This window comes from Ailuropoda melanoleuca, chromosome 2, assembly GCF_002007445.2.
Source record: "Ailuropoda melanoleuca isolate Jingjing chromosome 2, ASM200744v2, whole genome shotgun sequence".
Lineage (NCBI taxonomy): Eukaryota > Metazoa > Chordata > Mammalia > Carnivora > Ursidae > Ailuropoda > Ailuropoda melanoleuca.
In genome coordinates, this window is record NC_048219.1 from 11,418,974 (window position 1) to 11,446,125 (window position 27,152).

At 53.7% G+C, this 27,152-nt stretch overlaps 1 protein-coding gene across 2 annotated transcripts; it reads left to right on the plus strand.

Moving 5' to 3' along the window:
• Window positions 1-26,870, plus strand: ZNF362 (zinc finger protein 362). 2 transcript variants are annotated; one of them, XM_019802440.2, is made up of 8 exons: window positions 1-1,498; window positions 6,295-6,358; window positions 6,531-6,777; window positions 10,072-10,393; window positions 11,207-11,431; window positions 21,323-21,401; window positions 21,505-21,663; window positions 25,061-26,870. In XM_019802440.2, the coding sequence occupies exons 1-8, from the start codon at window positions 1,461-1,463 to the stop codon at window positions 25,175-25,177; spliced, it is 1,251 nt and encodes a 416-aa protein (XP_019657999.2). In that variant the 5' UTR covers window positions 1-1,460; the 3' UTR covers window positions 25,178-26,870. The 2 variants fall into 2 exon arrangements, with proteins under 2 accessions (XP_019657999.2, XP_034504621.1); XM_034648730.1 differs by lacking the exon at window positions 1-1,498 and adding an exon at window positions 2,471-2,505.
• Window positions 26,871-27,152: the final 282 nt, after the last annotated feature.

Sequence of the window (27,152 nt, forward strand, 5' to 3'; positions counted from 1 at the left end):
CCCATAACGCCAGGATCACGCCCTGAGCCGAAGGCAGACGCTCAACCGCTGTGCCACCCAGGCGCCCCTTGACAGAAATGTTCTATCTGCCAGGTAGCCCTTGCTGACACCCACTGCCGCCTAGCCGGGTCATACATACCTGGAGGACGGGGGCCATGCAGGGCCTGGCAGTCAGCAGTCAGATGAGTGCCCACCATCAGCTGACCCTGGCCTCCCCCTGCACCTCCATGCCTCCAAGACCCTCCATCTGTTCCCTCTCTGCCCTTGGGCTACCAATAATTTTCTGTCTTTTCTTTGAGAATAAATTTATTGTTTTCATTATAAAAGCAACTGAAGGACATTACAGAGAATCGAAATCAGAGAAACAAAGACAAAAACCAGATCAGCTCCAGCCACCTCTCCCAGCCACCCCCCCCCCGGGTGTGGTTCCCTGCAGCTTGCTTTTTCTGACGCAGGTTTTTATTTTTGCCTCCTTGTAATCATAGTGTCCGGACAGTTTTGGGTCCTGCTCTCTCCCATTTGCTTCTTTGGGAGCTCGTTCCTCTGCGGCCACAGGGTCTGGGCAAATCTCAGTTTTTAATGGCTGTGGGATGGTCTGGGGATGGGGGTGGGACAGAGTTGCTGAACCACACCCTGCCGTCCTGCAGTGGGCAAGGCTAGTCACATGCTGCCCTGGGCTGCCTGTCCTCTTTGTGTCGGTTTGTCTATACCTGGACCTCCCCAGGTGCCAGGGCCTGTCACCTGGTGTGCCCCTTCTTCGGCGCCCCCTCTCCCAATGCCCCTTTGTGGAGCTTACAAGGCTTGGCTCTGGGACCTCAGGCACGTTACTTAACCTCTCTGAACCTCAGTTTCCTCATCTGTATCATGGGTCTATTGCAACAGTAAAATAATGGCTTTAGAAAATGCCCTGACACAGTTCTTGGCCCATTGTAAGTGCTCAAGAAAAGGTAGTCAATATTACTGTATTTTTTCACCCTATGGAGAGTTTTTGAGACCACGTTGGGCTAGGTGCTGGAATGGCAAAGGTGAACGAGCACTAGTTATAACTGTGAGGAGCTCACAGTCTGGTGGGGAAGTCACCCAGGGAAACAGATAGCCAGACCAGGGTGGGACCGGCCCTGTGGTACTGGACCAGATCTGGGTGGTGTCCTAACTGCATTACTTGTTAGCTGTGTGACTTTGGGCAAGTTGGTCAGCCTCTCTGAGCTGTAGTTTCCTCTTCTGTTAAATGCACATCTTACAGGGGCATCGGGAAGACTCAGTGACATGATGCATATGACATACTCAGCACAGTGCCTGGCACGTAGTAGGTGTTGAAATCGATGGTAGCTGCCATTTTATTATTATTGTTATTGTTATTCCCATATACAAGGTGCTGTTGGGAACACAGAGGAAGTGACTGACTGGGGGTTCAGGGAAAGCTCCGTAGAAGAGGGAACACTTGAGCTGGGTCTTGAAGGATGAGTAGAAGTTCACCAAGTGGGAAAGGACACTCTAGGTAAGGAGACTGTGATTCCAGGTGGAAATCTGTCAATGAGGGGTTTGTTCTTTGGGGGGGATTAAGGCATTGTGTTCATCCCAACCTCCTCGCGTGCCCTCACGGCTTCCCTCTGGGTCTGTCCCGGAGGCCATGTGCACTCACCCTCCTGTGACAGCACCCACCTGTGACTCCGTGTCCTGGTGGCTGTGGGTTCCTGCTCTGTGTCCCCATCTGTCCATGTTTGGGACCACAGGTCTGTGTCTGTCATGTGTGTCTGAGTGTGGTGCCGTTTGCATGTCCCTGTGACCGTGTTTGTCTGTGTGGGGATCCCGAGGTCCTCCTGGGCCACATGGGGGTGGAGGGCGCGAACTGCATGCTTCCTTGGCCTCCAGCTCCAACCAGATAGCCAGGCCTCCTTGGTCACTCTCCCCCGTGTCGCAGCTCAGCTCCTCCCTGCCTCTCCCCTCCATTCCATTCTCCAGGGGCCTCCTAATGGGTGTCCTCCCACCTCCTCTCCTGGGTTCTCCAGTCCCGTCTGCCCTCAGCAATCAGAGGGGTCTTTCTAAACCACAGATTCTGCCCCATCACCCGTTGCTTCGAGTCCAGACTCCAGGCCTAGGATTTCACCAACTTTCTAGGTCAGGCCCTGGCTGCTCGGCTCCAGCCTCAGGTCCCCTCTCCCAATTCACACCGGAATGCTTAGCTCCTCGCACAAGGCGTGTTGCTTCTCACCTCTGGGCCTTTGCTCAGGCTGCTGCTTCTGCCAGGAATGCTCCCCACTCCTTTGTTGCCTGGCTCACTCCCACTCATCCTTTAAGACCCAAAGCAGGCATCGCCTCCCCTGGGAAGTCCTCCCTGATCCTTTTTTCCATCCTGGGTCAGGTCCCTGGCTCTGGGCTGCTTATCCCTTACTTGGGGGGCAGGAGCAAGTGATTTGCCCCAGATCACACAGCTGGTGAGTTGGAGCCGAAATTTGAACCCGGGTGCACTGGGCTGTAAACAAAGCGGGCTGTTCCATGGTTCAGGTGAGGTGATCGTAGCTAGGACTCCTGGAGAGGAGTGGGTGGATGTGAGGGAGAATTTGGAAATGCCGTCCTGGGGACGTGGCTGGGGGGCATCTGAGCTGGGAGGGGAGGGCGGGGACGTGTTGGGGATCCGTGTGTGTCTGTGGCAGGAGCACCTGGGCAGATGGGAATGCCCCCTCACTGTCAGGGATGGCTCGAGGGGGCGCACGTCTCAGGGAAAGACCAAGTCCAGCTTACGTTTGCGGAGTCTGAGTGGCCCGTGAGATGGCAAAAGGAGGTAGCTGGAAGGTGGGCCCGGAGCTCCAGGGACAGGCCTGGCCTGGGGGCGGAGACTTGGGACTTGGCCCGTATTTAAAGTCCTAGAGCGGATGGGCCAGGCAGGGATGAGGGGGGTGGGACAGAGGAGCGCAGCCTGTGTGTGGGAGCTCTGAGACACACTGAGATAAGGAGCCCAGGGTCACAGCGCAGAGCTTCACAGAGGGTCCGGGCAGCATGAGGGGGACCGGTCGGACCAGAAGGTCTTCGGTGGCATGTAGCAGGTCTCAGGCAAAAGTTCTTTTTTTTTGCAGAAGATTGTGGGTCACACGTCTCCTTCCTCCCTTAGCTTGGAGCTCCCAGATGGCAGGGCTCCCACGCTTGCCTCAGGTTCCCCAGCACTGGTCCTGGTGTGGCCCAGAGGATGGACCCAGAACGAATGGGTGGGCGGGTGGTGGATGGGCCCGCTGTTTTCAGAAGCAGCGCTGGGCATTGCGTTCATCCACTTATCCAACTTTCTTCACCTTGTAGAGCAAGAAAAACGAAATGGCAGTGCGCTTGCCCCACTGTAAGGGTCAGGGCTGTGTGTCTCATGGCTCATAGCAGTCTCGGCTTCTTTCTGGGGCTTGAACACCAGTGGGCACATCCTGCCCAGCCAGCAGCGTGTCTCCTCTGCCTGTCCCCGCAGGACCACTCAGCCGCGGCCCACCTGGCTCCTCCACCCCTGCCCCGGTCTCTGCCCCGGGCTCGGCCCTCAGGCTGCCCCCTCTGACTTCAGTCCCCTTAGCTCTGGGGCTTCCTGATGCCCTCTCCCTGCTGCCATTCCGGCCCAGCCCCTCAGCAGACATTCAGCGCCCCCCTGTCTGGCCTGTCCCTGCTTGCCCAGGGGCCTGGCAAGTGGCAGAGAGGATGCTCTATCCCAGCCATGAGACCGTAGGCCTGCCACCTTCTTCCCCATACCTCCCTGACCAGGGCGGGCCTTTGGGAAGCCTGAACTCGGCATTGAGCTGAAGAGGACGAGGAGAGGGTAGCTGCCCCAGGACTCCGAGGAACAGCTGGTGCAGTAGGCAGAGGCCTGGGCCACGGCAGGAAGGAGGCAGAGCCCCCTGTTTCATCCCATTTCACAGATGAGGAGAACTGAGTCTCTGAGGGCCGATGCTTGACCTTGGAGTGCGGTGCTCCCTTCGCTGTCCCCGTCCTTGTGGCCTGGAGCAAAGTGCTTCCCTCTGCAAAATGGGGGTGAAAATATTCCCTGCTTCCTGGGGGCTCTGAGGAGAATGCCAGTGGGTACAGAAGAGCTTTGTAATCTGTTGAATTGTGTGTGGTTGTCTTGAATTCGGATTATCATTCCTTCATTTATTCATTCTGTCGTGCAGCTCATGTTGTCAGTCACCTCTGGGCCTGGCTGCTGGGGATACTGAGATGGGTGAGACAGGTGTATCCGGTTCTCGGCTCCCCTCCCCCCCAGCCTGGAGCCTCCTCTCCCTGCTCTCCAGCTCAGTTCCCTTCACGCTTTCCCTGGTGGACAACAGCTGGGAGGCACAGACAGGTCCAGGGGCTGCTGGATGAGTGCGTGCGGGCCCCCAGGGCGGTGCCCATTGTATCCTAAGACAGGGCATATTCACGAGCCTGCCATCGGGATGCCTTGTGTTTCCCCTGAACAGCGAAGGGACTGATCAGCTGGACTTTGGAGTCAGGCAGATAGAGCAGGAATCTCAGCTCTGCTTACTTGCTGTGTGACCTCGTCCAAGTCACTCCACCTCTCTGAACTTCAGTTTCAGTTATAAAATGGGGATGATGAGAGTACCTGCCTTTGAGTGTCAGTGTGCCTGGCACAAGGTAGGCAGTTGGTAGATGGCAGCCTCCTCACTGTCATTATTGTGTTGAGGTCTTTCTGAGAAAGGGATCTGGAACAGTCAGGGAGAACTCCAGGCAGGAAGTGTTTTTAGTGTTGGGCTGTGAGGGAAGGGCAGCTTGGTGTCTGTGGGCAGAGGGAGCAGGAGAGCCCTTAGAGGGCAGGGGCTGTCCCAGCCACCCCAGAGGAGGCTACTCTGACCCTCAGCCTGGCCAGGCTCAGACTCCGAGCGGCCCCCAGGCTGGGCGTGAAAGACAAAGGTGGTTTCGTGTAGGTAACCAGCCATTTGCATGTAGTTATTTGCTCAACCAAAGACGGGTTTGCAAAGCAAATTTCCCAGAGGAAATGCTTGAGCAAATCCAATTTCTAGTTTGACTCTGGCACCCAGCCCTGTCGTCTTGGACAGGTCCCTCCCCCCCATCTAAGCCTCAGTTTCTTCACCTGTAAAATGGCATAATAATACTCCTGTGCCTGTTTCTCAAGTAAAGATTACAAGGATAATCTATATCAAAAGTCTATGAAGAGTGTTGAGATTAGATTGTATTGAGGGTTTTCTCCTAAAACCCTCTGCCTGCAATTCCAGTAGGGGCTCCTCGGGCTTCTAGGACCAAGAAAAGGGGTCGAAGGCACTTCACTCTAGCCTTGCCTGTCAAAATAAACCGTTTCACTTAAGCAACAATACTCGTAGGCATTTAGTTAGTAATTTCTGTAAGAGAGAGATCAATAGGAGAATTTTGATGGAGAGCAAGACTGTCCAGGATGGTCCCTGTAAGTCACTTCTTGACTTACTCTTGGGTGGCAGGAAGACTGGAACCGCCTGGAAGAGTAAAATAGCTCTGAAGGCCCGTCCTTCACGCTGTTCTGGTTGAATGGCCTTCTAATTGCATGGGCCTGCCATGGAACTTGCCAGAGGTGAGGGCCACCAGTAGATTGTCACATAGTTCTAGTGAAGAGCCCCGAACTGCCCTAGCCGCAGGCCTCCGCAAGTCCCTCCTGAAGCACAGTGTGCTGACGCATCCTTGTAGGTAAAATGTTGCACGTGTCCCTGCTTGTTTCTTGAAGACAGCTTTCCCGAGGTACAATTTCTTGGGTCAAAGGGCAGTAATCATTTGGGCCTCTGTAAACCATCGTGCCAAATTGCCCTTCAGAGTGGCTGTATCTGATGACCCAGGCTGCCCCCTTGTTCTGATGAGGATGTCTGCCCTTAAGGGGGCAGCGGTCAGAAGGGCAGGGATCAGGGTTGGGCAGTTGCCTCTGTTCTGTGGCCGTTTACAAAGTTGCCCCAAGACTCCCCAGTGTGTCTCTGTCTGGCGGGAGTGGGGGTGGGGGGCTTCTGTGTGAAATCCATGGGTCCATGGGGTGGGCTTTGCCCCCTTGGGCCCTCCTGGGGGATGGGGATTGGTCTTCCCGAATCAGGGTGATGGGGGCACTGGGAGCATAGCTGGTCTGTCTCTGACCTTTGCCCTCTGGGGCCCACGGAGGGAGACACTGAATTCCTGACTTTTCAGCCTGGAGACCTGGTTGCCCGGGCCTGGGAGGGGGTCTGCTCTGCTGCAGGGTGAGGGTCCCACGCGGGCGGGGGTCCCAGACACTGGGCCAGACTTGAGTGGGCATGGCTGATGGGAGCTTGCCCCAGGCGGGTGGGGAGGGTCCCTGTGACGGTCGCTTTCTCCCTGCAGGATGGCCGAGCCTCGATTTAACAACCCGTACTTCTGGCCCCCTCCTCCCACCATGCCCAGCCAGGTAAGACCGAGCATCGCCCTCCGGCCGCCCTCCCCCTTTTAGAGCGGCTCTGCTTTGCCCGCGGCTTCGGCCTTCGGGGCTCGGGGCTCCCGGCTCGCGGGGGACGGGTGGCCTCGGGAAGGGGTCGGACGCGGCCCCAGCCCCCTCAGTGCCTCTCCTCTCCTGCCCGCAGCTGGACAACCTGGTCCTGATTAACAAGATCAAGGAGCAGCTGATGGCGGAGAAGATCCGGCCGCCCCACCTGCCGCCCACGTCGGCCTCGTCGCAGCAGCCGCTGCTGGTGCCGCCGGCGCCGGCCGAGAGCAGCCAGGCCGTCATGTCGCTGCCCAAGCTGCAGCAGGTGCCGGGGCTGCACCCGCAGGCCGTGCCACAGCCCGACGTGGCGCTGCACGCGCGGCCGGCCACCAGCACCGTCACAGGTATTGCGGGCCGGGAGGGGCGGGGCGAAGGGGGCCTCGTCCTGGGAGGACCCATCCTCCCAAATGGCCCGGACCAGGGGGGGCCGCTGCCTGCTGGAAACTTAGGGAATCCGGAGAAAAGCCCTGACCAGACTTGTCGGGGGTGAGGGAAGGGGCCCATATGCCGGGAAAGGTTGGCTGTTAACGAGGGAGGTGCATGTGGAAGGAGGGAACAGCATGTGCAAAGCGGGAATGCGTGTAGAAAGCACGCGTACGACGGTCCGCCCGGGTGGGAGGGCCAAACGATGATGATGGCCGCTGACTCCAGGGGAACGTCTGTGTGTGGCCAGCAGTGCTCATTTATTACCCCCAGCAGCCCTGTGGGGTGCACTGCTAGTATTAGGTTGAGCAGTTGACGGTGTTTGACTTAGGAACCAACAGCTTCATGTTCTCCCTGACGTCTCCATTAACAGATGAGGAAACTGAGGCAGAGTTGCACAGTCAGTAGGAGACAGAGTCAGGCAGTGTGGTTCCAGAGCCCATGTGTTCGTGACCCTTGGCTCTAGCTGGTCTCTAGAGAGGAAGCAGACCAGATGTGAAGGGCCCTATGGGACCTGCTGTGCAGTTTGGACTTTGCCCTGGGGCTGTGCAGAGCCGTGGAAGATTTTTAAGTAGGGAGGGAAATGCTCAGATTTGGGTTGCAAAGCTGGGTCTGGCTGCGAGGTGGGGACTGGCTTGCTGGGAGAAGGAAGGAGGCAGGGAGATCTGTAGGAGAGAGTGGTGGCCTGGATCAGGTGGTGGCAGTGGGGACGGAGAGAAGGGGACAGATCTGAGACTTGTTGAGGGGAATGGTACAGGGCTTGGTGCTGGGCTGGCTGTAGGGGTGGGGAGGGGGAAGAACTGAGAGAGCAGCCCAGGCACTGCCAGGGAGGTGGAATCAGGAGGAAGAGCCGGGTGAGGAAAGAGGTGAGCTCAGTCTTGGGTAGGTTGAGACTGGGGTGTTGGGGACATCCTGAGGTGGTGTCATGCGGCCGGGGCTGCCTGATGTCTACCTTAGAGCCTGGCGGACAGGCTTTCTCTGGAGGACACTGCAGCCAGGCTTTTGTTCTTCCCCGGACTCACCCCTGCCTCCAGCTGTCTCCTCTGCCTCTCTCCTCATTCCTCCCTTCTCTCAGAGACGCCCAGGAATTATGGGACCCAGTGAGCCTCCCCGAGGCCCCAGCCACACTCTGCACATCCCCCGTTATTATGATTTTATTAAATTTATTTTTTTCATTATAAAAGTAATATTAAAAAGTAATATAAGCATATTAAGGGAAATTTGGAAAAAAGAGAAACTAAGGAAAAAAACCCACTTATAATCCCCAGCTCCTACCCTAGCAGCTTAGGAGAGACTTTTGGTTCATTTCCTTCCTTTTCCATCTTTTTTGTTTATTTTTTTAATATGCGTGTGTGTTTTGCTGAGCTTGTAGTGAGGCTATGCCCATGACTTCAACTCGCTTTTCCTACTCACCGTTCTATCATAAGCATATTTAATGCTTTTTTAAATTATAAGGGTAATTCATAGTCCTTATAGAAAATGTAGAAACTGCAGACAAGCTGAAGAGAAAAAATTAGCCCTAGTCCTACTACTGTTAGCATTTTCATATGTTTCCTCTATAATTTATTTTGTTTTATCCTTTAATCACAGATATAAAAAGTGGATGAATTCACCAGGTAAAAAATTCAAATAATATAGAAGCAGATGGACAAAGTATGAAAATCTCCTTTTACCAGAAAATTCTTGCTCCCTAGCACGAGCCACAATTTATACACAAATTTAGTGGGGTGTGTCTTCTCAGATCTGTTTCTGTGTATTAACACACACATCTATATTGTCTGTTCCCTACATAGGAAGATTAGGTGTGTGTTTTTTTAAATAGATGGGTGCATACTGTCTATGATTTGCTTTTTCACCTGACGACAGCACTTTTGGGTTCTCTCTCCACCACCACTCGGCATCTTTCTTGTTTTTGTGGCTGCTCAGTCCTTCGTAGTGAGGACAGACTACATCTCTTGACACAGCCCCTGCCGAGGACAAACGGGTTGTGTCCAGTGTGGTCACGTAGAAGGTCCATCTACTCAGATCTTTGTGCTCATGTGCAAGTATTTCTTTATGGGCAATTTCTAGAAGTCCCGTTGCTTCCTGAGAAGTTACGTACATGTGACATATTAATGGCTTCTGCCCATCAGCCCTCCCTTGAGGGTGTTAAATGCATACTCCCACCGGCAGCAGGTGACATGAACGCTTGTCCGTCTCTGGATCTTACCTTTCTCGATGCATAGACTTTTGGTTTCTTTTCAAAAGAAGCATCGTTTTAGTCACATGAAAGATACCATTTTCATCTTTTTGTCTGCTTCACCTGATACTGTAAATGTTGCTAGGTCCCCTCGTTTTTAAAAGAATGGCTTTTATTACAAAAGTTTATTTTTTTTCCTTTTCCCTTTTTTAAAAGCTTTTATATATATAATATGTATATTTATTACGTTATGTTAGTCACCATACAGTACATCATTAGTTTTTGATGTCGTGTTCCATGATTCGTTGTTTGCATATAACACCCAGTGTTCCATGCGGTACGTGCCCTCCTAATACCCGTCACCGGGCCAACATATGCAGTGGAATATTACTCAGCCATCAGAAAGGAGGATAAAAGCTTTTTTTTTTTTTTTTTAATAAGCAAACTCTGCACCCAATGTGGGGCTTGAACCCACAACCCTGAGATCAAGAGTCGAACACTGTTCCTCTGACTGAGCCAGCCAGGCACCCCTGTATTACAGAAGTTTTTTAAAAAGTTCATTGTCAAAGAAGCAAAGTACAGTTAAGCCAAAAAACTTTAAAAAAAAATTACTCCCAGTTGTACTATCCACATGACTTTTGGTCCATCTCCCTCTCCTACTTACTTTTTCTGTGCATACATATGCTGTTTTTGTTAGTTTCGTGTGTGTTGTTTTACAAACATAATTTTTTAACGGACAGTTAATGTTCCGTAGAGAAAACTGATCACAATGTATTGACCCCTTCCCTAGTGTTGCATGTTTCTGTTCTTCTAATTTTTTGCTATTGCAAATAACACAGTAGTGAACATCTTTTTGGTTTTTTTCCTGTGGTTTGAAGTATTTCCAAAGTACCTCTGTTACCAATCCAATTCAGTCCTTTGGTGTGTCAGGCCTCTTACACATACACGGGCTCTCATGTAGTCACCCTGGGTAATTTACGAAGGGAAGGGGAGGCTTGGAAAGTCCTCTGCAGCTGCCCCTCCATGTCTTCCACAGGTCTGGGGCTCTCCTCCCGGACCCCGGCTGTGAGCACGTCCGAGTCGAGTGCAGGCACGGGTACCAGCACCCCGTCCACACCCACCACCACCAGCCAGAGCCGCCTCATCGCCTCGTCCCCCACCCTCATCTCAGGGATCACCAGCCCCCCCCTCCTGGACTCCATCAAGACAATCCAGGGCCACGGCCTGCTTGGCCCCCCCAAGTCCGAGCGCGGCCGCAAAAAGATCAAGGCGGAGAACCCAGGGGGGCCGCCTGTCCTCGTAGTCCCCTACCCCATCCTGGCCTCAGGCGAGACTGCCAAGGAGGGCAAGACATACAGGTGGGGGTCTTGGCGGGAGGGGGTCCACGTGGGCTTGAGCCAGAGGCTCGCATCAAGGGCTGCCCTAGGAGCCCAGCAGCTGGGGTGGGAAAGAGGGACCGCAGGGGCTGAGGGTGGGTGCCAGGTCCGGAGGAGTGGGGTTCTCCTGACAAGCCCCACCCACACACAGCCCCTTCGCAGGTGGGCTGGGGCTGTCCTCCCATGCTGATGCAGGGCTGCTGGGGGCCTACCTCACTGGAGCCTGGAGCCAGGGGAGTCTGTTCCTCCTCCCTTCAAGCAGTGTTCTCAACCCTCAAGTTAGAATCCTCTGGGGAGCGCTCAGAAAATGCCAGTCCATGGACCGTACCTCCAGAAATTCTGATTTAATTTGTTGGAGTGGGGGGGGGCATGCAGAGGGCCAGTCAGCCCTCTTTGAAAGCTCCCAGATGCTTCTGACGTGCGGCCAGGAGGAGAACGGCCAGGAGGAGAACGTCTTACTCCGGCCAGGAGGAGAACGTCTTACTCCGAGTGTTACGGGCTGTGGCCCCGGGCACACCTCCCCTCCCCAGGATTACCAGGCGTCTCTCCCCTGGGAAGTGTAAAGCGCTCCCCTGCGGCTGTGAATGCCCCCCGCTCCCCGCCCCGTGGAAGAGCCTTTGCCTCCAGATTGGAGGGTGTCCAGGCTGGGAGCCCGCCCCCTGGCTTTCCCCAGGGGGCCTGTGCCAACCCCCCCCCCCCGCCCCTCACGAGAAGGTGTGTTGCGGGAGGTCCCCTGTGCTTCTGGGCGGAGGGCCGGGGGTCTTCCCAGGTGTGAATGTGCCTCTTGCCCCACAGGTGTAAGGTGTGCCCGCTGACCTTTTTCACCAAGTCTGAGATGCAGATTCACTCCAAGTCACACACCGAGGCCAAGCCCCACAAGTGCCCGCACTGCTCCAAGTCCTTTGCCAACGCCTCCTACCTGGCCCAGCACCTGCGCATCCACCTGGGCGTCAAGCCCTACCACTGCTCCTACTGTGATAAGTCCTTCCGACAGCTCTCTCACCTCCAGCAGCACACCAGGTGAGTGGCCTGCTGGTGCTGCCCCCGCAGCCGGTCTCAGCTCGGCACCTGTGCCGGGTGCATGGACCTGGTAGGGGAGGGGCAAGTACCTTCTCCAGGTGCCCGCTGCCATGACGGTCAAAACCAAAGTCCTTTCCTTGGCATTTGAGGCCTTTGATGATGTGACCTTTATAGACCTCACTGGCCTCTGCAGTCACTACTGTGTCACCCTTCCCACCCTTCTCATCTACTGTGTTCTTTACCTGAAACAGCCTCCCCCCTCTTTATCCTGTTTCTCTGGCCCTCTCCTGGCCATCTCTCCGTTCAGCTTCTCCAGGAAGTCCTCCTGGGACCCCAGCAGGCCCCTTGCATCCCCATCAGTGCAGTGGCAGGCTGTCTTGTATGTGCCGCCTTCCTTGTCCACCACCCCAAAGATACTGGGGGCTCTGGAAGGCAAGGGCTTGGTCCCCTCCATTCCCAGATCCCCAGCGTGTGGCATGTAATATAGGCATCTGGGCATTTGTGGCGTAAGTAGAACTCTCTTTTATAGGGCACACGATTCATCCGTTTATCAAATACTTACAGAGCCTCTGCTCTCAGGCACGATTCTAGGTGCTGGGAACACAGCCGTGAACAAAACAGACAAAAATCCCTGCCCTCAAAGGCATACAGTCTAGTGGAGTGTGTGAAAGAGAGATTGGGGAGTATAAGTGCTTTAAGGAAAGACAGGTTTTTACAGGGGAGTGCAGACATCAGAAAGGCTGACTCGCCACTCGCCAAATAAAAATACCATAGGTATTTAAAGAAACAAACCGAGGGTTACCAAGATTGCAGTTTATCTCCTCAGAGGGGGAGAAACACAGCACCCCGCCCCCCGCCCCAGCCGAGCATCATGCCTGAGAGCGTCGCTGTGTGTTGGCCAGTACCAGCTTTGTGAAAGTCAGGGGTAACGTGGTTTTGGCGTGGAGCTTGTAACGTGCAGGGAGCGATCAAGTTTTCTCTCTCTGGGGGACTGATGCGAGACAGAGAGACCCTAGTTTTTGCTTTTAGGGTTTTTTTTCTTTTTCTTTTCTTTTTTTTTTTTTTTTTAAAGATTTTATTTATTTATTTGACAGAGATAGAGACAGCTAGCGAGAGGGGGAACACAAGCAGGGGGAATGGGAGAGGAAGAAGCAGGCTCATAGCGGAGGAGCCTGATGTGGGACTTGAACCGATAACGCCGGGATCACGCCCTGAGCCGAATGCAGATGCTTAACCGCTGTGCCACCCAGGTGCCCCAGGGTTTTTTTTCTTAATTGTTACTACTGTTGTGGTTTTCTCCGGTATGTCCTTCGTCTTTGTGGGCTTTATCACAGGGCGCAGAAGGCCTCGTTTGTCTGGTTCTTGGCCTTGGAGGCATCATGCGTACGTTTGACAGTAAGACAGCAGTGGCAGAGTGCCTGCAGGACAAGGCCTCTGTCCTCTCACTCCTGTGCCTCCCGAGGCGTGAGGATGGACCACAGCCAGTGTGTTCCAGCAGTTTTCTGATGTTTGTCACTACTTTGATTTTTTTTTTTTTTAAAGTTTGGCCAGTTTTCTGGACACGGGCCTGTGTAACGAGGTGGTGATTAATAAACGAAGTCTTGCTGGTTGTTTGGCTGTTAGGATCAGAGCCGATGATGCTGGGGCTTCAGACCTGACTTCTGTCAGGAGACTTCGCAGAACCCCTGGGTCATCATCTTAATCTGTGTGTGTGAAAACATTTCTTAGGATATTATCTAAGATCAGAAACTCGAACCATGCAGGTCAGCCTTGTTGGGTGGTGCCTCTCCAGCCGGTAATGGTAAGGGTCCCTTCCTTTTGCAGAACCCCCCGATTGTCAGTGTTTCGGGCTGGCAGGAGTAACTTTTTATGTCACCTTAAAGGCTGGGCTTCCATGAGCCGGATCCAATGCAGGTTCCCAGGGAGGCCACATGCCCACAATGGGAAGGATGGTCCGTGTGTTGCACTCTCAGGCTTGTCATGCCTAATTAAATGAAATTTGTCTTTAAATGTGACATTTGTGGCATGGTCATGGTTACAAATTTGATTTACCCAATTATATCCTGTTGGGAAGGAGGACAGATTTCTACTGACCCTATTTACCAAACTAACGGCCATGAAGAGAACATGATCCCGGGAAAGCACAGTGAATATCTGTAGGCAATTGTTCTGAGCAGTTTTGTAGGTGGGGCCAGTCACATGCTGTTTTCAATAAAACTATTATTATTTTTTAAAGGTGTATTTATTTATTTTAGAGAGAGAGAGACAGTGGGGGAGGCGGGGCAGGGAGGGGCAGAGGAGAGAGAGAGAATCCTCAAGCAGACAAGCAGACTCCGGGCTGAACGCCAAGCTGACGCGGGGTCCAATCCCACGACCCTGAGATCTTGACCTGAGCCGAAATCAAGAGTCAGACGTTCAACCGACTGAGCCACCCAGGAGCCCCAATGGAGATATTATTTTAAAATTTCCTTGATAATTCATAAGTTTATATCTATGTTAAATCTTTGTAGTTTCCCTCCTCCCCCAGAATTCTGAAGGGTTAGTTGGAAAGGTACCATTTAAGGAATATTTGATTCCTGGTTCAAATACAGCCTCCTAAATTGAGGATTGGAGGTATAGATCAAAGAAGAAAAGGGTTTTCTCATATGCCCTTTAGGAAATAGAAATGAACCCCACTTAAGTCACTTTCTATGGTTTTGAGGTCATAATACCTGTTCTGCTGATCTTGGATAGTTAGTCTGCTTTGCCAAGTTGTCTGCTTCTGGATGGCAGACTCTTGGGTTCTGTCTCGGCCTCAGGCAGTGTCTGTCAAGGTGATGCTGTCGTGAAGGCTGTGCCCCTTCATCTGTTCCCGGGAGCCTAGAGAGCCACGTGCGTGTGCTGCAGTGCTCTGCAGAGGCCATAATCTCTTGATATCGTCGGAAGACCCCACTTCTGACCTCAAGCAGAGGCCTTTAGGCAGGTGGGACGGGGAACTGTTGATGAGCCTGAATGACCGGTCCATTTATTATAACAATAAACATTGATTGTAACAATCAACAATGTCAGAATGGAAGAGAATGGAGTCTTCTATTAAGGTAGAATGCATGATCAATTTTTCAGATTAAGAACATATTTTAGGCAGCAAGGGCATTGACCCATCTTTGGGCTCTTTAATTTATCTCATAAAGCATGTGTTAGGACTGTCACTCATTGATAAGTGTAGTTAAATGTAGAAAAACTTTTTAAAGAACATTTTTTGATTTTTATTGTACATGAAAATAAATTACTGGTTTTTTGTCTCCATTTAAAAAAGTGCACAAGTTGGGACGCCTGGGTGGCTCAGTCGGTGAAGCGTCTGCCTTCGGCTCAGGTCATGATCCCAGGGTCCTGGGATCGAGTCCCACATCGGGCTCCTTGCTCAGTGGGGAGTCTGCTTCTGCCTCTACCTGCTGCTCCCCCTGCTTGTGTGCTTTCGCTCTCTCTCTCTCTCTCTCTCTGACAAATCTTTAAAAAGAAAAAAATGCACAAATATATATATATTTATATTTATATTATATAGCATATATAATTATATGATATGCTATATATTTGTATAAATTACATATTATATATAAAATAAATATGTAATACATTTTCTGTATATATATGTACACATAAAACATACAATTAATACAGGGAGATTGAGTGTCTCTTCTCTCTCTTTTTTTTTTTTTTTTTTTAAGAGAAAGGGGGGGGGAGGGTGGGGAAGGGGCAGAGGGAGAGGAAGAGAGAAAATCCCAAACAGACTCCACGCCCAGCATGGAGCCTGCCACAGGGCTCAATCGCACAGCCTTGATCAAGATCATGACCTGAGCCAAAATCAAGAGTTGGACACTTAACAGACAACTGAGTGAGCTACCCAGGCGCTCCTGAGTGTCTCTTGTTTGGATTTGCCAGCGTTCTTACACTTGCATCTTCGTAGGACAGCTCTCACTCTAGTGTTTGCTAATTAGAAATATAGAAAATACAAAAGATTCCATCATTTGGAGCACCCCTCTTCTTATAAAGCAAAGCAGGAAATCTTTGGTGTTGCCTGGTGACCATCTAGAAAGTCCGAGAGTGTTTGGGTGTAAAAGATACTTTGATAACTTTATTATTCTGATATGGGGCCTGGATTTGAGAAGGCTAAGGGCACAAAGTGGACAGCCTAGGCAAGGTCTGAGCATCGGTCTAGTAAAAAATAAACACAGTAGCAGGTAGTGTTAAGTATGAAGAATCCTAGTTTTGGGGCGCCTGGGTGGCTCATTCGGTTAAGCATCTGCCTTCGGCTCAGGTCATGATCCCAGGGTCCGGGAATCAAGTCCTGCCTTGGGCTCCCTGCTCCGCGGGGAGCCTGCTTCTCCCTCTGCTCCTCCCGTTTGTGCTCTCTCTCTCATGAATAAATAAAATCTTAAGAAAAAAAGAATCCTACTTTTTTTCAGAAGTAAACTTTTGTTTTAAAATAGTAATCAAGACCATGACCAAAACAGCAACACAAAATTAACAGGCCCGTGAAGGAGGGTATTTTGCTGATGTCTTGATCCAGGGATTGTTCTCTATTCCTGAGGACACGCATTTTTTTCCCTCTTGAGTGCTTTGAGTGCATAATGGTGGGAAACCAAACAAGCAACGTTAAGAGGGTCCTATTAACATTAGAGACAAATTATGAGTCAGTAGACAGTGGCACCTATAATTAAACCAATGTGTCCTAACCCAGTGACAAAGAGGTGGGTGTCCTACATGCCCACAAGTCCCAGAATCCGTTGGACAAACAAACAAAAAAAACCAAACATAAAGAAGTAACCAGATTCCAGTTTCCTTGTTTTCCTCCCATTCCACGGAGACCCCTTCCTGCGTTTTGCTCCTCCCTAGAGAACCAGTCAGGGCATCTAATCAAATCCATCATCCAAGGGTGACTGCCAGTAATGACGGGAATAAAAGAAGGTCATGTCCAGGGCTGACCCAGCCCTGGTCACGTAATAGAGATGGACTTAGAAACAGGTTGAGCAACATTACTCTGGTTGTTGAGAAAGATGGGCCTGGGAGCATTTTGGGGGTAATGTAGTTCAGAGGAGCATTCTGGGGAGACCTCCTTCTGTGAAAGGACACAGCAAGTAAAGAAAAGCAGGTGATGAGCTAAGTGTCCTAGAAGTCCAGAGTTCAGGGTTGGCTCGGTGAATAATAAATACCACATGTATTTCAAAAAGGAGTCGGCCGAACTCTGTAGTGAGGCTGGAGGTCGTGCAAAACCAGCACGTGTGGCACATACGACAGCAGTCAGTGCACATGTGAGAGCCCAGACCTGCAGTGTCACGGTCTCGGGCATGGCGCTGTGTCGCGAGCGGGTTAGGAAGGCAGAGGAAAAGGCTCAGGTGGCTGGGTTTGCTTGTTTATTCAGGTTGCAAACTGTTTCTCGCGTTTGTTTTTCTTCTCTCGGCTCTGTGACGTTGTGTACGTGTGGACCAATGCTGGTGGCGCGGGTAGGTGTCGTTCGGTTTCCTCAAGTCTGATGGCAGTCGCGGTAATAAACTCCTAACCACCAGCCGTCCTTGTCAAAGGCCCCTGTGCGCCTGGCCCTGTGGAGGGTGACTCCATACGAGGCGTCCGTCGAGTCGGCCCACACCGTGACTTTGTGTTTCTAAATAAGAGACAGTGAATGTGGGGGCGCCTGGGTGGCACCGCGGTTGGGCGTCTGCCTTCGGCTCAGGGCGTGATCCCTGCGTTGTGGGATCGAGCCCCACGTCAGGCTCTTCTGCTGTGAGCCTGCTTCTTCCTCTCCCACTCCCCCTGCTTGTGTTCCCTCTCTCGCTGGCTGTCTCTATCTCTGTTGAATAAATAAATAAAATCTTTAAAAAAAAAAAAAAAAAAAAGAGACAGTGAATGTGAAAAATGCCCTGGGGAGGGGGTCATCTCAGGGAAGGCTAACTGTCCCGGACCTGCCCTCGTGTGACTTACAAAGCACAACACCTGAGGTCACTATAGGGTGCCCTTTATTACCTGCGAAATTAAAGAACAAATACGAACTAAGGAATCTTCAGTGATCTTCCGTAAACATTGAATAAATTCTTTGTCGATTTTCACAAATTGTTTATCTTAAATAGAACTGAGTGTATTAAAAAACTATCATTATGAAAATATTTTAGAAACACTCTTTGAATAAGTCACTGAATCCCTACAGTCCTTCCAGTCCTTATTATTATCCCTGTTTTTGGGCTGAGGAAACGGGGCTCAGGGAGGCAGAGTCACTTGCCCAAGGTCACTCAGCTAAGAGGAGGTGGAAGTGAGGTTCGAGCCCAGACCCCCACAGGAGCCTGCGTCTCGGAGAGAGGAAGGGGCTGTGGCTGTCAGGCTGCGGGAGAAGCTCTGCTGGGCGGGGGGAGCCCTAGACACTGCAGAGCGAGTCTCTGGGGTCCCAGGGTGGGGCTGGGGCAGTCCGGGGGCCCCAGTTTCAGCTCGGCTTCCCTGTGCTGCCTGGGGCCCGTGGTGCACCCCCTTTACCGCACCTGTGGGCGCCAGGGCTGGGTGCTTCCCTACGGAGAAGATGCTCTGCAAAGACAGGGCTCTGATGTGGGAATCGAGGGCTTGGTCCTGACGGGCAGTTCAGGGACTGAAGAGCTTTGGGGCTGTTTCAGGGGGAGCATGCAGCCTGGGCCCCCATCTACCCGGCTGGCTCTCCCCAAAGTCCCTTCGGAGCCAGCCCAGTGCTGGGGGGCACACAAAGGCTGATCGGTGGTCAGAGGCAGGCTCTGGCCCAGAGGAGCCCCACTGTGACCTGGGAGGCTCGTGGGTGTGGAAACTTCCATGAAAGAGTGAAGTACATAGGGGAGGTGGGGGAGGGCCATCTGGGTCGGGTGTTGAAGGGTCTGTAGCCCTCCCTAGAGATGGGACAGCAGCATGAGCAAAGGCTCGGAGGCTTCCTGGGGGCTGTGTCTGCATGTGCGTTGCGGGGAAGTTGGAAGGATGCTGGGGAGAGCAGTGGTGGTGGTGGGGGGAGGCTTTAGAAACCAAGGGCTTGAATGCCAGGGCACAGGGTTTGGACTCTGTCCTGGAAAACGGAGAGACCATGGCAGTTGCCAGGCAGGGCCATGACAAGGTCAAATCCCTGCACTACTGCTGTGACAGAGGCCAGGAGGGGAGAGGCTGAGGCTGGGAGGAGGGAGGAGGCCAGGCAGCCATGACACTTGGACTGGACGAGGCCGGAGGGTGGTTTCCCATTCAAGAGTGCTTGGCTGGGTCCCTGAGGAAGGACCTAAAGTCCTTTGGGGGTGCTTGGTCAGTCAGTCAACAGATACTTGTGCGGTGTGGATGGCGTTGGTTATCTTGACTATACTACTGTTGACAGTGACTGACCTCATAGAGAAAGAACTCACTTTGCTTCATTCAGTCCATGACTCTCTACGTGCCTGGCCTGTCTTTAAGGCTGAGCCCGCGCCAGGCCCTGGGGCGATGGTGGTGAAGGAGACCAGGGGAGCACCTGCTCTCGGGAGGAGTCCCAGGAAACAGTGACTAGATGGGGACAAAATCCCTATACTTGGGGGGGTGGAGGGTGGACTGCAGGGGCCAGGCCAGGTATGGGGGGTCAGGAAAGGCTGCCCAATCAAGGGCTTTTATGCTGAGAACAGGAGTGTGGGTTTTTGCCAGGTGTTAGCTGAGGTCAAAGTGTGCCTGGAAGAGGGGATGGCCTGGGTAAAGGGAGAGAGCTTGGAATCTAGTGGAGCCAGAGGGAGGCCAGCGGGGATGGAGGCTGAGGTCAGGGGAGAGGCCCAGTGGGCGGTGAGGACTCTGGAGTGGGTATTGGGGGGGGAGTTAAAACCAATGCATGTCCTGGGGTCCCTTAGTCTCCTCTGCCACCCGACCCCAGCTGAATGAATTCCCCAGCCCTGGAGGGGAATGAGGATGGGATGAAATGGAGGGGTTGTGGCATCAGGTGGAGTCAGTCCAGATGGGCGTTAAGGTCCTTCTGTTGTAGAGACAGGATGCCGTAGCTGGGATGATGTCCCCAAACATGTGACACCCCGAAATGTGCAGGTAGAATATAGGTTCTCAACACCAGGCCAGCCCAGCTCCACTTGGCAAGTCTCTGTGCAGCCTGTGGGGTGGGCTCTGGCCTTGCACCTGAGCCTGGGCCCTGTGCTTGCCCTCGGGTCCCCGTCTCGTAGAGGAGACAGGAGGGGCGGCCTCCCCTGCCGAGGGTGCAGCGGGGCACGGGTGTGGCGGGCAGAATCATCAGTCAGACAAGGTTCCCGATGAGAAATGAATCTCCGACCTGGATGGAGGGTGCAGAGGAGCGGGGAGGGGAAGCCAGAGCACATGGTGAAGGGCCTTGAACGACACACTAAGGAATCTGGACTCCATCCGTGTTCGTAGCAGGCAGCCAATGACTTAGCGATGGCAGGGAGGATTCTTTATTCCAGCCTGTCCGGCACGGGGCCTGCTGCGACAGGGACCTTAGTGGATTTGACCAGTGTGTTGACAGAGCAGCCCAGTCAGCCAGGTGGCCTAGGGCATTAGGGGAAGGAACCGGCACCGAGCGGCCAGGGCTGGGTTCTCTGTCCACCTGATGTTCGGTGGCAAAGGAGGCCAGCAAGGTTCCGGCCAGCCAGCTTCTGCTGCGCACCTGCTTGCCAGAGAGCATTTGCAGAACCGGTGACTGCAGACAAGCGCAGGCTGATGGCGGGAGGCTCGCGTGGAGGACGGGGCTCCCACGCATGTGCGGGACACCTCGTCTGGGCCCACCTGTGTCCTCACCTGGCCTGTCAGACAAGCATGAGCAGCACCACAGACTGGAACAGGAAACACACCCATCAGCCCTGAAGTCGTCACTCTGGAGTCACCCTCCCCGGGAGGCGCGCCCTGACCACCCTGTTTAAAATCGTGCGCGCGCGCGCGCACACACACACACACACACACACACACACACACACACACACAAACACACACCCTGGGGCATTCCTGCTCCCTCCGCCTAATTTATTTTCTTCTCACAGCACTTATTACGTTCTACGTGGGATTTACTTACTTACTTATTAGTTCATGTTTGTTGTTTGTTCCCACGAGGCAGTGGTTTTTGTCTGTTTTATTCATTCCAAGTACCGAGCGTGGTGCCTGGCACACGGGTGCCCCGTGGAATAGTTTCCTGAGCGCCGACTTTGTGCCAACACTTGGCGAAGCCCCTTAGCATGTACGGTCGAACGTAATCTGCACAAAGTGAAGTGAGGGCATATTTTGTATGTCCATTTTGCAGATGAGCAAACTGAGGCTCAGGAATTTTTTTTTCGCAAGGTCACTGAGCTGGTAGGTGGTGGAGCCAGAATGAGAACCCAGGAATGGGAGGGGACAGAGGGGCTGAACTGCAGGGCCTCCCTGTCCTGCATTCTCTCAGTGGCTGGGGTGACCAGGTCGCCATCACAGACATGTCTCTGATGTGGGGACAGGGCAGGAGACAGAAACTGGGGGGCAGTCAGAGAGAGAAGCTTCGTTCTGAGGGAAAGAGGCAGGGTGGACAGGGAAGTTCCTGGCAAAGCGGTGGGCGGTGGATCTGTGTTCTTTTCAACAGTGGTCTGCAGGGGGGTTTTGAAGAAGAAAGGGGCGGAGTGCAGTCAGAGCAAGCCGCTGCTGTTCAGCTGGAGGGTTGGGCCGGGTGTCTGGGGGGGTGCTGGTGGGGGGTTGGGTTCAGCAGGGACCCGTGAGGAGCAGGAAGGCTCTGGTCACGGACTGGCAGACTGGGAGACCAGAGAAGGAAGGAGAAGCAGCAGCTCTTGCCTAGTGCTCTGGGGAGTGTGGGGAGTGGGCCTGGGAGCCGGATATATGGTGCAGGCCATCCAAGGCCTTGGGGGCTGGAGCTGGCCGGGGGGTGTCAGGGACTCTGCCTCACTGAGCTGCCCATTACAGAATCCACACAGGCGACAGACCCTACAAGTGCCCACATCCTGGCTGCGAAAAGGCTTTCACTCAGCTCTCCAACCTCCAGGTGAGTGCCCGCCTGCCTGCCTCTTGCCTGCCTGGTGCAAGGCTGCCCGCCCCCTGCAGAGGGAGCCCCACCTGGCTCCTGACCCCTGCCGTGCTCCCCACAGTCTCACCAGCGCCAGCACAACAAGGACAAGCCCTACAAGTGTCCCAACTGCTACCGGGCCTACTCGGACTCCGCCTCCCTGCAGATCCACCTGTCAGCCCACGCCATCAAGCACGCCAAGGCCTACTGCTGCAGCATGTGCGGGCGGGCCTACACCTCGGTGAGTGCCGGGGCCCCCGGGAACCTGTTCCTCCCCCTGGGCCTCAGCCTTCTCCTCATCAGATCTGTATTGAGTCTCCCCACTCTCCAGACAAGGAGACTGAGGCCCAGAGAGGGGAAGTGACTCCGCAAGATCACAATGAGTGGCCAAGCCAGGGCTTCGGGTTCCCAGTTCTGTTTTTGGCTGCCCTGGGCCGAGCTCCCAGCCTCCGGGCGGCCTTTAGCCTGGCTTTCCCAGGCGTGGTTTCCTCCAGGCCCTGGAACACTCAAGGTAGTGGTGCCCACCCCCCGCCTCCCCGCTTTCTAGAGCCAGGAAGGCAGAGCGGCCTCTGCACTGGGGAAGCTGCAACCCCCATCTTGGCCACAAGGGGGCACAGTGACTCGGCCCAGAGCTGGCTCACCTGGGAAAGGCCTGAACAGTAGGGGGAAAGGTCATCTGATCCAGCCCCCTGTCCTGGGTGGGAATTTCCCCAAGCAGAGGCCTTTCAGCACCCACAAGAGGGGGCCTGGAAAGTCACTTGGGTGTGTGTGTTCAGTGAGTGGAATATCCTGGTTAACAGAGCCCCAGGTAAACCCACACAGATCTCCGAGCCTCAATTTCCTTATCTGTAAAACGGACGAGCTAACAGTTCTTACCTCACAGGGCTGCTGACCGGCATAGTCAGTGCCTAACAGACGTCCGCTAACACCGTTATTTATTCACTCGGTGTTTACTGAACCCTTGTGCCAGGCGCTTGGGCATTAGGATGAATCCAGCAGACACATTCTTTGCCCCCAGGGAGGTTGGATCCTACGGCTAGAGACAGACATTAAACAAGTAACCACCAAATAAACATGGAATGACAAATTGTGGTAGTTGTTCTGAGGAGGTTAGTCAGCCTCAGCGCGTGGTAACATGTGGGCGGGGGGCCTTATCACTGGGGGGCTGTCCGGTGCCTTGTCGGATGTTACGACATCCTTGGCCCCTGCTCACTAGCAACCCCCTTCCCGGGCTCTGACAACCCAGAATGCCTCCAGATGTTGCCAAATGTCCTCTGACTGAGACCCAGGGGCCTGAAGGACCATAGACAGATGAAGCAGCAGGGAGGCTGGAATGGATTTGGGAAGGGGACACAGGTCTCGGTGGGCCGACTGAGGGGGTAACATTTCAATGGAGCCTTGAAGGGTAAGGAGGGTGAGAACTTCCAAGCAGGGGAACGGTGAATGCAGACACCCTGAGGTGGAACAAATATGGCGTGTTCCAGGAACTGAAAGAAAATGAGGTCACACGGGGCTGTGGGGCCCTGTTAGGGAGTTCGGATATTTGCTGGGTGGAGTGGGAAGCCATTGTGGGGAGGGGACTGTCTAGGAGGGTATTTTTGAAAGGTCGATGACTGGAGGGGGCACGTGGGGTGGTCAGCGGCAGGTCAGGTGCCAGCCAGGCCTCTATTTTGCTGAGTTCTGGGTTCGGCACAGTGTCCCTCCCTGGAGTTCAAAAGGCAGAGGAGAGGTGAAAGACAGAGGGCAGGACCTGCAGGGAAAGGGCCCCAAGGGGCGAGGTGGGGCACCACAGACACCCAGGAGCCCCACTCAGCTGGCTGACCTTCGGCTGGTGTTGGCCTCAAGTTCTCAACATCTGCCTCCTCGCACCTGCTCCTAGGCGAGGGGCCACTGGCGTTCGTGGCTGTAGTTCTAGATGGAGTCTGTCTGAACTCTGGAGGCCGGGGGTGTCCCAGCTCACCTGACCTGTGGCCCTACCCTGAACTGGGACTGAACTGGACTCTCTTGAACAAAAACAGCTACCTTTATCTTTAATTTATTTTTGTTTTTAATTAAAGTAAGCTGATGTATCTTTTTTTAAAAGTAGGCTCCATGCCCACTGTGGGCTTGAACTTATGACCCCGAGATCAAGAGTCACAGGCTTCACTGACTGAGCCAGCCAGATGCCCCAACATACCTTTTATTTAAAAAAAAAAACAAAAAAACAAAAAACCAAAACAGTTTAATGGATTGAATTTTAAACTACTTTAATACATAAAAGAAACATTTTAGAATAGTGAACCCTCCTGTTCCCATTCGCCCCTAGAACCATCAACCAGTCTTGCCTCATCCATATCCCTATTTTTTGAAGTAAAATAGACATTATATTGTTTCATCTGACAACGTTCACTGCATCTCTAAACACAGGGACCCCTCTTTTTGAACATACGTCAGTATCTTTACAACACACCATAAGTCCTTGATATCGTCAAATACCCAGTCAGCGTTCACATTTTTGTCTCTGGAAGGCCGGAATTTTATTTACTTACAATTTGATTTTGTATTCAAGATCCAAATAAGATCCCTACAGTGCACCCAATCAGTCTATCTCTTGATCTGTTGATCCCTGCCCTGTCCCCCCGCCCGGGCCTTTTTTTTTCCTTTGCGGTGCATTCATTGAAGAATAGTTTCCTAGTTCGGGCATTGCTGATTACTTCCCTCTGCTGGTGTTCGACAGCGTGTTGCCGCCGCATTTGAGGGCTTCCTCTCCCAGATTCTGAGCAAAGTGACATTTGAGACCTGGGGACTATGTCCTGGGGGGAGAGGGGTGGCTCACCAGGTGCTCCACCTCCTCCCAGCCGAGCGTGGGGGCCTCTGGGCCTGCAGGTGAGCCTTCGGGTCACCGCGCCCACCCAGTTGTGGGTGCCTCAGGTCAGACTTAGCAGAGCTTGTGGGGGCACTCAAGGGACCAGCCGAGCATTCCCAGTTTATGCTTCTGCAAATCACCAGTCCTGCTGCTTCCCCAGGGAGGATCAAGTGGGGGGGGGTTCGCTGCAGTGGCCGGCGCTCCCACCACCACCCTGAATGCAGTGTAGAGACCAGGGAGGGAGTAGTCCCCTCAGCCCGTACTGCGTGCTGGGAGCTCTGTCCACCGTAGCAACCCTTTGAGGTTATGCCTTCAAGAGGAGGAAAGAGGCTTGGACGTAGGAGATGAGCTGGGGGATGGCAGAACCCAGCTCAGACCAAGGCCTCCTGCTTCTCCCTCCCTGGAGCACCAGCCAGAAGGGGGCAGCCATGCTCGATCCCTGCGGCAGGCTGAGGTTCAGCCCGCATACCCCACTACAGCCTGTTGGCCTGGCCCTGGGGAAGTGTAGGTGGGCACGGCTGAGGGTCGAGCCCGGTGCCTGCCGGCTCTCCAGCTAGTAAGCTGTGGGCGCAGAGTCTGGGGGATGAACCAGCGTCCACCGCTGGTGGCAATGCTGCATCACTAGGACTAATGCCCAGTGCCCATCTGACGCCCCAGAGCCCGGGCTGCTCACCACGGGCTGGCCCACCTACCGAGGAGCCCTCCAGTGGCCACTTGTGGGAACTGCAGTCTCCCCTGCATCTCTTGCCAATGGTTGGTTGGTTTTATGTCTGAATCTCACCCCTGCCCACAGGAGACCTACCTGATGAAGCACATGTCCAAACACACGGTGGTGGAGCACCTGGTGAGCCACCACTCGCCCCAGAGGACGGAGTCCCCCGGCATCCCGGTGCGAATTTCCCTCATCTGAGCCGACCCAAGGCGCTGCCCCACCCTGCCCACTGGCAGACACAGACCCAGGCAGCACCAGGCCCCAACTTCCTCCAGGGGCCCTCCAGGAACAGCCGAGCTCTCTCATGACCTTCCTGACCTTCCAGAAAGCCTGGGCTGCAGAAGCCCTGCCCGGTCCAGCTCCGGGGGCGGCCAGGCCAACTGCAAGATTCTGGACTGTTTTGGTGGCATCCAAAGACGATCTCAGAGCACTTTGAACCTCTCTGTTGGGTTTCTTTTTGTTCCCCACCCTCCACTTGCTTCACTGTTTTTTTTTTTTTTAAGTTTGTTTTGGAAATAACAAAAAAGATATTTATTGGCCAAGAAGTTGGTGCTGCTAAGACCGAGAAATTAAAAGAATCGGACAGATGGACACAGAGAACAAGAGGGCAGCGTGGGACCTTCTCTTGCCACAGCCTCAGGTCTTGAGGGAAGGCTCAGGCCTGGGTTTCTGGACTGCAAAGGGGACCCCCCAGGTGGGAGGGGACAGGAGGCAGCTGGAGTGAGCCATTCACCCCTAGGTGCCCAGCTCACACCTCTCGAGCTACGCCCTGGGCATTACTGAGCAGAGGGACGCAGCAGCTCCCCAGGCTGCCCAGGCTTCAGGAGGCAAAATGAGAGAGGGGCCGGGAGATCCGTAGGACCAAAGGGTGCAGCGTTGGGCTGGGCTGGGCGCAGGCCCATGGAAACGGGGTGAGGGTGGGCTGGGTAAGACCTGGCCCTCCCCTGCCCTGAAGACCACCCCAGTCTACCTCGGTGCTGGCCAGGAAACCTATTGGCTACCTCTCCCACCATCCCATACTGTGGGCAGGGGGGTGGGGAGGGAGTGGGCCTGGGCTTAGGACCACCCCCCCTCCAGAATTTCCTCCAGATGGGGCCGTGCCCAGGGAGGGGTTGTCTTCCCTGTCATGGAGGGTGAGTCCCCAGTCCAGGCCCTAGGCCCCTCAGCAGGGAAGGGATCCTCGGGGAGGAGGGTCCCAGGAGCAGACCCTGCCCTCAGCCCCCACAGACACACCCCAATCTGAAAGCCATGCGTGTCCGTGTATATAGGAACTATGTACAGAGCCCGGAGAAGCCCCCCTTCATCCCCCGGGAAAAAAAAAAAAAAGAAAACTAGACAGAAACTCATCTATATATTCTGTATCTGGAGTTCCGTTTTGAATATTAACTGTGTTATTTTTATACACTTTTTAAGCCTTAACTCGCCATTGATTTACCAGTTTAACGTTTCCTGGGGTTTTTTTTTCCCACGGGGTTCTCTGCCCCCACCCCCACCCCTTTGTTTGACTTGCGTCGTCTGATAACTCAGTATTGTAGCTTTTTGTCCGCATGTTACTACCCTGTAAATACGCTGTTATACATACTGTTAACACCCCCATTTGCTTTTTTCTATGGGACCTCCAGGCCACCATATTTAGAACTAGTTACCTTATTAAAAAAGCGAAAACAGTCTGTTGGCTTCTCAGTCTGCATCTTGGTGGCAGGGAGGTGAGGGCAGGTGCCCCTCAGTGCTTCAGGAAACAAGTTTGCATTATATTTAAGAAAAGGGGTGGGGAGCAAAATAAAAATCGAATGTGGGGGAAGACACTAAACGGGGCAAGAAACAAAGGAATTCCAAACCCTCTGCTCTTTGTATTTCTCTGTTGTGAAGAATAAACTGTACCCGCACCTGGGTGGCGGTGGTGTCTGGCGTGCTCTGTGCGAGGGCGGGGCTGGGGGGCACCTTTCCATTGCTCCTCTCCCCTCCCCCGCCCCCCCAGACTTGGGGAAGAAGGGAGATGGCACCTTACTGTGGGCTGGCCTCACCCCAGCTGCTGAACCGGGTGCTCGGTGTTGGTTACCCTAAGCCCCCTGTGAGGGGGCAGCAAACCAAGAGGGTTTTTTTGCTGAGGATCATGCTTGAATTAAGTGGCAGGAACACAAGTTTCACCCAGGTGTGTCTCATTCTGAATGAA